Here is a 12,276-nt window from a genome sequence, read left to right on the forward strand (position 1 = left end):
GGAGAGGTCAAATGGCAAAGAGAATAATAATGCAAGATGCCAATCTAGTGGAGGCATAAATATCAATCAGAGAACATGGCAGGGGATGCTAATATTCTAGGACATCTTGCTATCAAGACTGAGATGATGTCGGGTCTCCTGGAGAGCATCAAAGTGGATAAATCCCAAATGCCTGATGGGGCATATCTCAGTTTATTCAATGTTGTTCCTCTAAGAAAGGGAACAGGGACAAAGCAGGAAGTTATAGGCTGGTGAACCATACTTCATTAGAAAAATTTTGGAGAAGACTTTCAGGGATAGAATCTATTCCCATCTGGAAAGGCATAATTTATTAAGGATACTCAAAGTGGCTTTGTGTGGGTGAAGCTATGTCTTACAAACAATAGGGTATAGTGAGGAGGTGACAAAGATGATTGATGAGGTTAGATAAGTGGATATTAGACTGTATACATGGACTTTAGTGAGGCTTTCAACAAGCACCCTCGTGGTAGGTTAATTTGAAAGATTGACATGCATACGGTCCACAGAGTCTTGGTAGATTGTATCCAGAATTGGCTTGGCAACAGAAGATAGAGGGTCTGGTGGAGGGGTATTATTCCAACTAGAGATCTGTGAGCAGTAGTGGAAATTCTGTTTGTGTAATATCAAAATGATCTGCATGAAAGTGGCGGTGTGCTGATCAGTAAGCTTTCAAATGATACAAGATGGCAGAGTCGTGGATGGTGAGGAAGGTTATCAAAGGATTCGGTTGAGCTGAAAATGTGGGCAAGAAGATGCAGACAGAGTTTAATGCAGAGAAGTATGAGCTGTTGCATTTTGGGAGGTCAAACGTAAGAAGAACATATGAAGTAAATGGCAGGGGTCCTGGCCACATTTATGTACTGAAGGATTTTGAGGTTTAAGTCCTTAGATCCCGAAAAGCAATGACACAAGTAGACAAGGTTGTAAAGAAGACGTACTGCATGCTTGCCCTCAGTTATTGGGGTGCTGTGTATTAAAAGCTGAGAACTTGTGTTGCAGCTGTATAAAACTCTGTTCAGGCCACATCTGGAGTATTATGTACCATTCTGGTCATCACTCTGCAGAAAGTATGTGGAAGCTTTGTAGAAGGTGCGCCAGGATGCTGTCTGGATTAGAGAATATTAGCTAGAAGAGGTTGGACAAACTTGGATTGTTTTATCTGGACTGCCAGAGGCTGAGGGCCAACCTGATAGAAATGTATAAAGTTTTGAGAGGCGTAGATAGCCAAGAGTCTCTTTCCCAGAATGAAAGTGTCTAATATTAGAGGATATGGCTTTAAGATGAGAGGGAATAAGTTTAAAGATAATATACAGTATTGACAAGATTTTTTTCCACACAGAGTGGTATGTGCTGCCAGGGGAGGCAGAAGAGGAATATTACTATTTAAGAAGTATTTAGGAATACACAAAATCAGGCAGAGAATGGAGGGGTACAGACACATGCAGCCAGATGTGCTTTATAAATTGGTGTTATTGTCTGTGCAGACATGATGGGCCATTAGGCCTGATCCTGTGCTCCACTGTCCTACCTTCTAACGACAATACTCAATGTGGTTAATTGCATCGCTGTGTGGTTAATTGTCTATAAAAAAGCTTGCACTTCACCAAGCTTTTTTTATACACTTCATGCATTTACATTCAAAGGCCACTTTATTAGGCAAAAGAGTGGAACCTGGTTTAGTATTCTGCTGTGGTCCGTCCGCTTCAAGGTTCAACATATTGTGTATTCAGAGATGATCTGCTGCACTCCATTGTTGTAATGCATGGTTATTTGATTTACTGGGCCAGTCTGGCCATTCTCCTTTGATCTCTCTCATTAACAAGAACACAGAACTCCCATTCAATGAATGTTTTTTTCCGTTTCTCGCACCATCCTCTATAAACTCTAGAGACTGTTGTTCTTGAAGACCTCAGGAGATCAGCAGTTTCTAAGATACTCAAACCACCCCATCTGATACCAACCATCATTCCATGTTCAAAGTCATTTGGGTCACATTCCTTCCCCATTCTGGTGCTTGGTCTGTACAATAACTGAACCTCTTGACCGTGTCTGCATGGAGTTGCTGCCACATGATTGGCCGATTAGATATTTGCATTAGTGAGATGGTGTCCCTAATTAAGTGGCCTCTGAATGTACGTGAGATCTAAAATTCACATTAGATCAAAATGTTGTAGGTCAGGCAGGATCTGTGTCAAGGAAAACAGAGTTTATGCTTCAGGTTCTGAACCCACTGTGAAGCTGAAAATAAATCTAATAAAACCTAAAAATAAATCTATTTTCCAGTGCTATTTATTTCTCCCACTACATTGTGCAACTAAAGTGTAAATATTATCCATTTTATTTTAGATATTTAGCCAAGCTGGTACACCAGTAAAACGCTGGCTACTGCAATTTGCTGCCAAGAGAAAAGCAGCGGAGGTGCGAAATGGTATCATAAGGAATGACAGTGTATGGGATAAAATCTTTTTCAAGAAAATACAGGTAAAAATCTTAAAGTTTTAAAGTCCTATCATGCAACCATACTCAAGAAAGTTGATCACTTTTGCACAACAATCTGACTTTTTGATTTTGACTTTCTTGACACTGGTAAATATCTTTCCATACTCTTTGTTGTTGGCAGATATGTTTTGAGAAAGTCTATTCAGTAGAAAGAAAAACTATTCAATCTAACATCAGGATCACTTAGTTAAATTGCAGCAGTTAACTACAATTACTTTTCAATGCTATGCTGGTATAGAAAGTATGGAAAAAATATTAGTTTCCAAATGTAACATAATGTTGTAATTTTATAACCATACCTTGTGGGGGAAGAATGTCTGCTGAATTTTATCTTTAATTCTTTATCTTTTGCTGATTTCTTGTTCCAAGGGGAATTGGTTCCTGATATTAACAGTAGCAGTATTTACAAGATAGTCTTTCAATAAGCCCATAGATTGTCATAAGGCCACCTGAGAAGTGATCTGAGCCCAGACTCATTAATCCAGGCTAGAAATATAGCACCACCCCACAGATACGATTCCTTTGTGTTTCAGAAATCTCCTAACTTTTATTTCAGAAAAGAATCAATTACAAGTTTATTGTCTTTCTGAATTTTTATTGAAAGGGCACACTGCAATTGAAATTAGAGTGGAAACATTTCTTGGAAATGTTTCTTGTGGAAATCTTGATCTTGAAACTTGCATGTAGTGTCTACCTTGCCCTGAATTTGCCATTGCTCTTGTTAACTGAAGATATTTGTTTACACAGGGAAGTCTGGGGGGAAAGGTGAGAATGATTGTCACAGGGGCTGCCCCTACTTCGCCCACTGTGCTTGGTTTCCTTCGAGCCGCATTAGGTTGCCAGGTATGAACATTTGTACTTATGTCATTCTTTCAGTGTTCTTCTTGAACCATCCAAAGAAGATTAATTGCACCTCCGTAGTTTCACCCAAACCCACGTAATAGCAAAGAGATGGTCCATACTGGTTCTACTTGATCTGTATTAGAGAGGTACGGAAAATGGACCCAGAGTTTCTTGTGGGATTTGTAATCCTAATTGACTTCCCATCTCCTGAAGTTACCCAGAAAGAATCTGCATAAGGCAGAGAAATTGGCATTCAGCAACTGAAAATCAAAGAGGAAATGACATCAATTACCTTTCTGTCTCCATCTCTATCCTTTTCCAACAGCATCTTTTCAGATCATCTTGTATTGCACATGACCTTGTGTTATTCCTTACTCTTCTGACCAGAGTATTCAATGTTTATCCTTTCCCTCACTTCCTGTACACCTCATTACTCTCCTGCCCTCCTCCTATTGTCTCCTTCCTCATTTTCTCCACCTTTCCCTTCATGGCCTCTTTCCTCCCTTCTCTCTCTCTCTCTCCTATCAATGGCTTCCTCTCCATATTACACGACATGGCTATCAATTTCTGAAAAGAAATTTCCTTCAGTGTTGACAGTGATACCAGTTCCTCATACTCAATGGCATGTTAGTGTTGAAGCTTAATTTCATGTAATGAAATGAAAATGTGTATTCCATGAATAAAGAAATGCATTTTAAGAAATACTTGATGAGCTAGTAAATCACACGCGGCTTATTTCTGGTACTAATTTCTGGTAATAATATTTCAGATTATTTTACATGTCCACAATGATTTTTGTGTAGTATTAAGAAACAATAAATCTGTTTTTTATATTAGTGGAAGTGAGGAATATTTTTTAAAGAAAGCAGAGCTGAAGGTACACCACATGACAAGGGCAAAAACTTTATACTGCAGGAAGGGTCAAAGGCTATTTGAGTCACCTTCCGCTCACCAGGAACGGTGGACCCTATAGTTATTATTATAACTAGCTGCTATGGATCTGAAGAAGGGACCAGCTGTCTGATGTTTGAAGACAGACAATTTGTTATTTGAGTCAAATTTTGAGTAACCTCAGTCTATGTTCACATATGGTTGGATTTTCTAGCCTTAAAAATGAATTTGATTTGAAATTAGCCAAATTTTTGCAAAATAATGCCTTGTACTTTAAACAATGAAATACTGTTTCATGTGTTTATGAAATAGTTTATCGTCCAATTTTCCTTAAGCAAAGCCGTGGTAAAATTGGTGACACTTAGTGGCAGTGGATGAAGCAATGTAATCAAAAAATTAACCAATGGCTCAATGTAGATTCTATTTTATCACAAACAGCTGACTTAATAATCTTATTTTGCAGTCTGGTTCAATAATCATTCTATCTATCCTGAATTATTATAATTTGAAATAATTATCATCCATCACACATTGATTTTTTTTATTAAACAATCAATGTTATTTAGAAAGTTATATCAGAATACATGCAGTAAGATCTTTAAAGACAATCTTGTACTGTAATTTTTGCTAATCATATGAGAAATACTGAAAAATGCAATTTACGAGAAGTTAATCATAAAATTGTACCACATGGAAAGCCATCTGGCTCTATCTGCTCGTGCACCATTGGGCACCATTCCAAGGTAACACCACTTACCAGCACTTAGTGCATATCCCTGTATCTTTAGCAATTCGACTCTTTATCGATATGCCTCTGAAATACTATCAGCCACCCAGCTTCAAATATTCTCTTAGAAAATATATTCCAGCTGCTTGCCACTCTCAGGGTGAAGTACCCCTGCCACCTACCTCCATATCCCCTTTGAATCACTTTCCTCATTACGCTAAATCTATATCATCAAATTTTGTCTAACTCTGATATGGATAAAAGTTTCCTGTATTCTACCTTATCTGTACCCCTTGTACGTTTGTAGTTTTGTATACCTCAATCTGTTCTCACGTAAACTTCTCTGCTCCCGGGTGCCTCATTACACATGAACAGTTCCATCCCAAATAACATCCTGGTGAATCTTCTCTGCACATTGCAGTGCCATCTCATCCTCCCTTAGTGACCTGAACTGCATGCACCACTCCGGCCAGGATGTGACCAAGGTTTTATAAAGCTAGGGCATAACCTTGTTTCTTTTTTATTCAATCCCCAACTAATACAGCCCAGTGCCCCGTATGTCTTTCTTAATTAACAACTCAAGGATGTACGGAAAATAGCTCTGTTCCTCAACAAGAGCCAAATGAGTGAGGTTTTCCTTTGCTTTCATCATTTACCATTTGTTTTCATTTAGAAATACTATACATATTATAGAGGTATCTGTTCCACATCTGGCTTTAATCAACAGCTTTAAAGAGTTAAAAAAATAAATTGAGACTGAGAGTTAAAAATAGCTGTATAGCTATCTCCCATTTTGCTTATATATGCAGACTCAACATACAGTAACGGAACCTCAAGAAATTATCTAATTGAAATAATTGTTTTTGCAATGTTTCATATGCTGTTGTCAGATTTATGAAGGCTATGGACAGACTGAGTGCACAGCTGGATGTACATTTACCACACCTGGAGACTGGACATCAGGTATCTTCTGAAACTTTGATTTCACTTCCAACATAATGCCACACTATATATATATATATAAAGGCTTATATATGTTTCTTAAAGTCCAGCTACTAGAGGATTCCAGACAGTTTAATGATAGTTACACATATAAAATCTTAACAGTATATGACAATGGATCTGAAAATAGTGCCACACAGACCGAGGAATTGACCAGACTGGGCTTGGTGCCTTAATTCAAAAATAATTTGTGTTGCCTTTTGGCTGTTGTGCCTTTTGCCAGCTTTATCTCAATAGTTATATTCTAAAATTAAATCTTTAGTACACAGTGTTTCAGTCAGATAATCATGTAGCAGTAAAGGTTGAACAAGTTAGGTCTCTATTCATTGGAGCGTAGAAGGTTGAGGGGGGATTTGATCGAGGTATTTAAAATTTTGAGAGGGATAGATAGAGTTGACGTGAATAGGCTGTTTCCATTGAGAGTAGGGGAGATTCAAACGAGAGGACATGATTTGAGAGTTAGGGGGCAGAAGTTTAAGGGAAACACGAGGGGGTATTTCTTTACTCAGAGAGTGATAGCTGTGTGGAATGAGCTTCCTGTAGAAGTAGTAGAGGCCAGTTCAGTTGTGTCATTTAAGGTAAAATTGGATAGGTATATGGACAGGAAAGGAGTGGAGGGTTATGGGCTGAGTGTGGGTAGGTGGGACTAGGTGAGATTAAGAGTTCGGCACAGACTAGGAGGGCCGAGATGGCCTGTTTCCGTGCTGTGATTGTTATATGTTATATGTTATTTGTTACTCGAGCTAGAAAGATCATTTTGTCTATCAATTATGCTGGTTGACCAACTGTTAACACTTAATTTGGGCTCCAATTCAGTTCCCCTTTCTAATGGTTACAAATTTTGTAACCCTGTGGTCCAGTTTTGCCTCTGTTACTTTAGCAGAATCTAAATGCACTAGGGGACTTGTCACTCAGGGTCTCGGACTAAAAATGTGTTTTCTTGTGTGACTATGTTCTTTTTTATCTCTCTCGCTATTTTGAGTGTGCTTGTATGTTTTTGTACCTTGGTCCCAGAGGAACACTATCTTGTTCAGTTATATTCAAGTATGGTTTGAATGATAACTAAACGTGATTTGATTTGATCTTCACAATTAACCAACTGCTCAGAGTAGATATATAAGATCCCTTTCCTTTTAGGTGCAATACAAAGTCTTGAAGATAATCTTATCACTGAATAGTAGAAAGCATGCATTTTTCAATAACCACCCGGGCACTTTCAGCAACTGGTTAAACCAAGTCATTTTATACTATCTCTATGGCCCTTGCAGTGCATACGTACAAATCAATGCAGTGAGTTAAACACCTTCTCAAAAATCACCCAAGATGGAAGATTCTTTCATGGTTTTTAATGAGGTTTTCGTTGAGAAAAGATATTGTTGCCTCAAGGGCAAATCAAGAGAGGATGGAGAAGACTTTCCACTGAATGCTTCAAGTTGAATACGAATTAACTCACACAGGAAATTATTTTTTTTAAATGCTTACGTAAGGAAGTGATATTTATACAAAACAAACTGCACACTAAATGAACTATACTTCTAGAGGCAAGAACACTATCATTTAACACTAAAATTAACCCCAGGGACTTAAGACCAAAGGCTCATGTGTGAACACAGTTCAAATTCAAGTGGTGGCGTAAGACAGCCCAGGTAGAGAAGGGTAAGATAGCAGGGATGGGAGCATCAATTCAAATGCAGGGAAACAAACAGGATTTATGGGAATGAACTGTGAATTAGTAGGAGAAGGTGCAGGGAAAGCGAAGAAAATAAAAATGGGAGAGATGAAGAGAAAAGAAAACATAGAATGTGTTTCAAGAAAAAGGCAGGAGGATAAACAAACGGAGTGGAGAGATAAGAAGAGAATGGAACCACTAGCAAGGTGTACATGGATAAATGTTCAAAAAAGTATTTTGAAAGATTAGCTTTATCTGCCACACTGAAATGTGTTGTATGCGTCAATGCCCCCAGTGTATCTCTGGCACTGTTAGTCAGCCCAAAAGTATCATCATGTTTCCAGCACCAACAACTTACTAACTCCAGCCCCTATGTGTTTGGAATGTGGGAGGGCACTGGGGCACCTGGAAGAGGAAGATATGAGAAGGAGGGGACAGTTCAGGAAAGTGCTTGAAAAGCATTGGAGCAGGATGTAATGGAAGATTTAGGAAAGCGTATGAAGGATTGAGACAAAGGAACTGAAGAGGGTGAGAGGAGAACAAATGATTCAATGATGTAACAGGGCCGTGAAGAAAAGAGAGTAAGGGGAGATGAGAAATGGGAAGAAACACTTCTTGACTAATAAGTTACTTCACTTGAATTTACCAGGTCATGTTGGGGCTCCCCTACCATGCAACTTTCTCAAACTCATTGATGTAGAAGAAATGAAATATTTTTCTGCAAAAGGAGAAGGCGAGGTGTGTAAGTAGTCACAGCTCATATTGCAGCCCTAGTGTGGGGTATTTAATGTTTGATGTTATATGTTGTTTCAATTGAAAGGACATATCACATGTAGGAAGCATTTTTCAGGAATGATAAGTTTACTGTAGCATTGTGAAACATAGAAACATAGAAAAACATAGAAACTAGGAAATAACAGAAAACCTACAGCACCATACAGGCCCTTCAGCCCACAAAGCTGTGCTGAACATGTCCCTACCTTGGAAATTACCTAGGGTTACCCATAGCCCTCTATTTTTCTAAGCTCCATGTACCTATCCAGGAGCCTCTTTAAAAACCCTATCATATCCACCCCCATCACTGTCGCCAGCAGCCCATTCCATGTACTCACCACTACCTGTGTAAAAAAACTTACCCGACATCTCCTCTGTACCTGCTTCCAAGTACCTTAAACCTGTGTCCTCTTGTGCTAGCCATTTCAGTCCTGGGAAAAAGCCTCTGACTATCCACACAATCAATGCCTCTCATCAACTTATACCGCCTCTATCAGACCACCTTGCATCCTAAGTCTCTCCAGGGAGAAAAGGCCGAGTTCACTCAACCTATTCTCATAAGGCATGCTCCCCAATCCAGTCAACATCCTTGTAAATCATTTCTGCACCCTTTCTATGGTTTCCACATCCTTCCTGTAGTGAGGTGGCCGGAACTGAGCACCGTACTTCAAGTGGGGTCTGACCAGGGTCCTATACAGCTGCAACATTACCTCTCAGCTCTTAAACTCAATCCCACAATTGATGAAGGCCAATGCACCGTATGTCTTCTTAACCACAGAGTCAACCTGCACAGCAGCTTTGAGTGTCCTATGGACTCGGACCCAAGACCCCTCTGATCCTGCACACTGCCAAGAGTCTTACCATTAATACTATATTCTGCCATCATATTTGACCTACCAAAATGAACCACCTCACACTTATCTGGCTTGAACTCCATCTGCCACTTCTCAGCTCAGTTTTGCATCCTATCAATGTCCCGCTGTAACCTGTGACAGCCCTCCACACAATCCACAACACTTCCAACCTTTCTGTCATCATCAAATTTACTAACCCATCCCTCCACTTCCTTATCCAGGTCAATTATAAAAATCACGAAGTGTAGGGGTCCCAGAAAAGATCTCGGAGGTGCACCACCAGGTCACCGACTTCCATGCGGAATATGACCCATCTACAACCGCTCTTTGCCTTCTGTGGACAAGACAATTCTGGATCCACAAAACAATGTCCCCTTGGATCCCATGGCTCCTTACTTTCTCAATAAGCCTTGCACGGGGTACCTTATTGTGATTGGTTTATCCCACTGTGATTTGGGAAAGTGGTGTCACTAAATGAAAGTTATCAAAATCATAATTTATCTGTTTGACTGGGGGTTTGAGAACTGGACTCATGCCCTTTCTGGCTCCATCTTATGGCAAAGGTCTCAATGCTGGAAGAACTCCATGGGTCAAGCAGCATCCGTGGAAGCAAAAAGGTGTAAGTTTCCATTTCGGGTCTAGACTGTGCATCAGGACTGAGTGGGAGGATTAAAGATTGCTAGTATATAGCAGTATAAGGGAGCAGTAGAGGATGGCAGTTGATAGATCGAAGCAAATGTTTGCACTGATCATCTGCAAGATCCATCCCTCCCCACTTCATATTGCTACAGTACACACTGGCATTCTTTTCTCTTCTCTACCTGTCCTGATGCAAAGTCTCAACCAAAGACATCAATTTACATTTCTTGTCTCCACAGATGCTTCTTGGCCCACTGAGTTCTTCCAGCATCTGCGGACTGTTTCATAGCAGGTTAATTTTTTAAGGCTCTTTCTGGTAGTAGCCTGCACTGATGCCATTTAAAAACGGTCTGTTCATCCACCCATGGATTTTGTTTTCCTCAATTAAAAATAGAAAAGGGGCCTTCTATGGTTATAAAGAACAGCATTTACACACATTACATCTTGCTTCTATTTTCCCAAAAATACAAATTATTTATAGAAGCTGCAGATATGCAATGTATTATCTTCATTCATGGTGTTTATATGGTGGCTGTACTAAGCCTCAGTCTGTTCCAGATGTGCAGTCCTGGTCTCTGGAATGTACAAATCACAATATTTACGCATGAGCATTTCTTTGCACAGGAAACTCACCCAGTTTTGGGCAAACCCAAGAGTGCCAAGTTGATAATCCTCCAGTGGCACTTGGTATGTGCCCCTGAAAATCACCTATTTTACACAGCATCTCAGATGAGATTCAGACCACATATATCAAAATATACAGTGAAATCATTATTTGAGTTAACAGCCAATAAACAATAAACGTGTTAGGGCAGCATGCGTTCTGATACCAACATAGCCTGCCCACCGTGCTCGGCAAATCAACACAGTCCAAATCTATTTGGCAATAACACCTGCAAGAAGGTGATGAATGACTACCTACCATCATCAATAGCATATGTAAATAAATGGCTAACACCCATTTCAGGTATGGGCCCTGTGGATAGACATTTAACAGTTCCTGTTTATGTTTAAATGTCATTTTCTGGTGGGCCAGCAAGCACTTTTTTTTTGAAAGATTGTATTTGGAAAATCCAACACCATCAAAGCATCATTTGCTACTGAACAGACAAGTCACTAAATCCAGTGTGTCCAGGGCATGATCACAGAAGTGAAGGATTGTGAGGGGTGATCAGGCCTCTGGTGTGAGAAGGGCCAAGGATCATTGAGCTTGGGTTGAGTGTAGAAGAGTCGGGATTCTGATTAGGAGGTGGAGTGCCTGTGCTGGGACTGCCAGAAGGAAAGAGTGATTGATGATAGTTCAAAGGAAACAATCGATCATGCGACTCAGTGCCCTTGGTTTTCCATTAAAGTTTTTCTGCCAATAATAATAATTAACTGGGTTGGGTCTTCCGGTTTGTGATCATATACCTCCGGCCTGCCATCAGCACTTAATATCCAATAAAATGTTAGAGTCCATTCATTCGTTCCTTCCATGGAATATAATTGTCAGCACTTATAACTATTTTCTCCTGTCTTTTGGGAGCAGATTGTTTATCACTACCTTGATGTTGTGATGTTGCTGTCCAGCCCCATTTCCCAGTAGCATTCTAACTCATTACAGTCCACAGGGCCTCTGATCTGATCATGCAACACTCATAACAAACACAACACTGAGGCTTCTCTAAATTTACAGAATGAACCTGCTTGTGTAAGACGGAAAAATATAATTTAAACTTTCTTGACTCCCTGTTTTAAATGTCCATTATGTTGAAGATCTGTGTGAAAGGACCAAATGTCTTCAAGGGTTACCTCAAAGATGCAGAGAAAACTGCTGAAGCCTTAGACAAAGACATGTGGCTGCATACAGGGGACATAGGCAAATGGTTAGCAGTAAGTATCTACCATCTAAGTACTTAAATCATATTGCTTCACTAATTAGATATGATTTCTGAAATAGTGTATATTTTGATAAAACAGTTTTGGTAAAGCACAATATGTAATCCTGAGTATTTATACATTTTTTCCAAATGTAAATTCTGGTATGCAGTACAACTATTCTTAGATGAATACACTGTTGTAAGATTTGGAAATAGTGAATTCTATTCAAATATACTTGTTATTGCATTATAAATTAATCAGTAAAGACATTAAAAAAATCAAAAGAATCAAGAGATATGGGGCAAAGAGGAAATTAAATTTAGATCAACCTGGATACTAAAATATATGTCATTACTGGATACTAGAAATGACTGATAGGCTGAATGGCCCATCCCATTCCAAATGGACAATGACTTTTAAGTAGAAAGATCTGTGGCAACTCTCAGATCACATGCCTCAGCAGGGATTCACTGTTCATTTGGAGTGGAGTAGACAAT

At 39.4% G+C, this 12,276-nt stretch overlaps 1 protein-coding gene across 5 annotated transcripts in view; it reads left to right on the forward strand.

Moving 5' to 3' along the window:
- LOC132405634 (long-chain-fatty-acid--CoA ligase 6-like) overlaps positions 1-12,276 on the forward strand; it is a 125,216-nt gene that overhangs the window by 91,984 nt on the left and 20,956 nt on the right. For all 5 annotated transcript variants that reach the window (XM_059990598.1, XM_059990594.1, XM_059990595.1 and 2 more), the window contains 5 exons: positions 2,368-2,502; positions 3,268-3,363; positions 5,872-5,944; positions 8,302-8,390; positions 11,675-11,791. In XM_059990598.1, the coding sequence (XP_059846581.1) occupies positions 2,368-2,502; positions 3,268-3,363; positions 5,872-5,944; positions 8,302-8,390; positions 11,675-11,791 (510 nt within the window). The remainder of the gene's footprint in view (positions 1-2,367; positions 2,503-3,267; positions 3,364-5,871; positions 5,945-8,301; positions 8,391-11,674; positions 11,792-12,276) is intronic.

Source organism: Hypanus sabinus, chromosome 15 (assembly GCF_030144855.1).
Source record: "Hypanus sabinus isolate sHypSab1 chromosome 15, sHypSab1.hap1, whole genome shotgun sequence".
Lineage (NCBI taxonomy): Eukaryota > Metazoa > Chordata > Chondrichthyes > Myliobatiformes > Dasyatidae > Hypanus > Hypanus sabinus.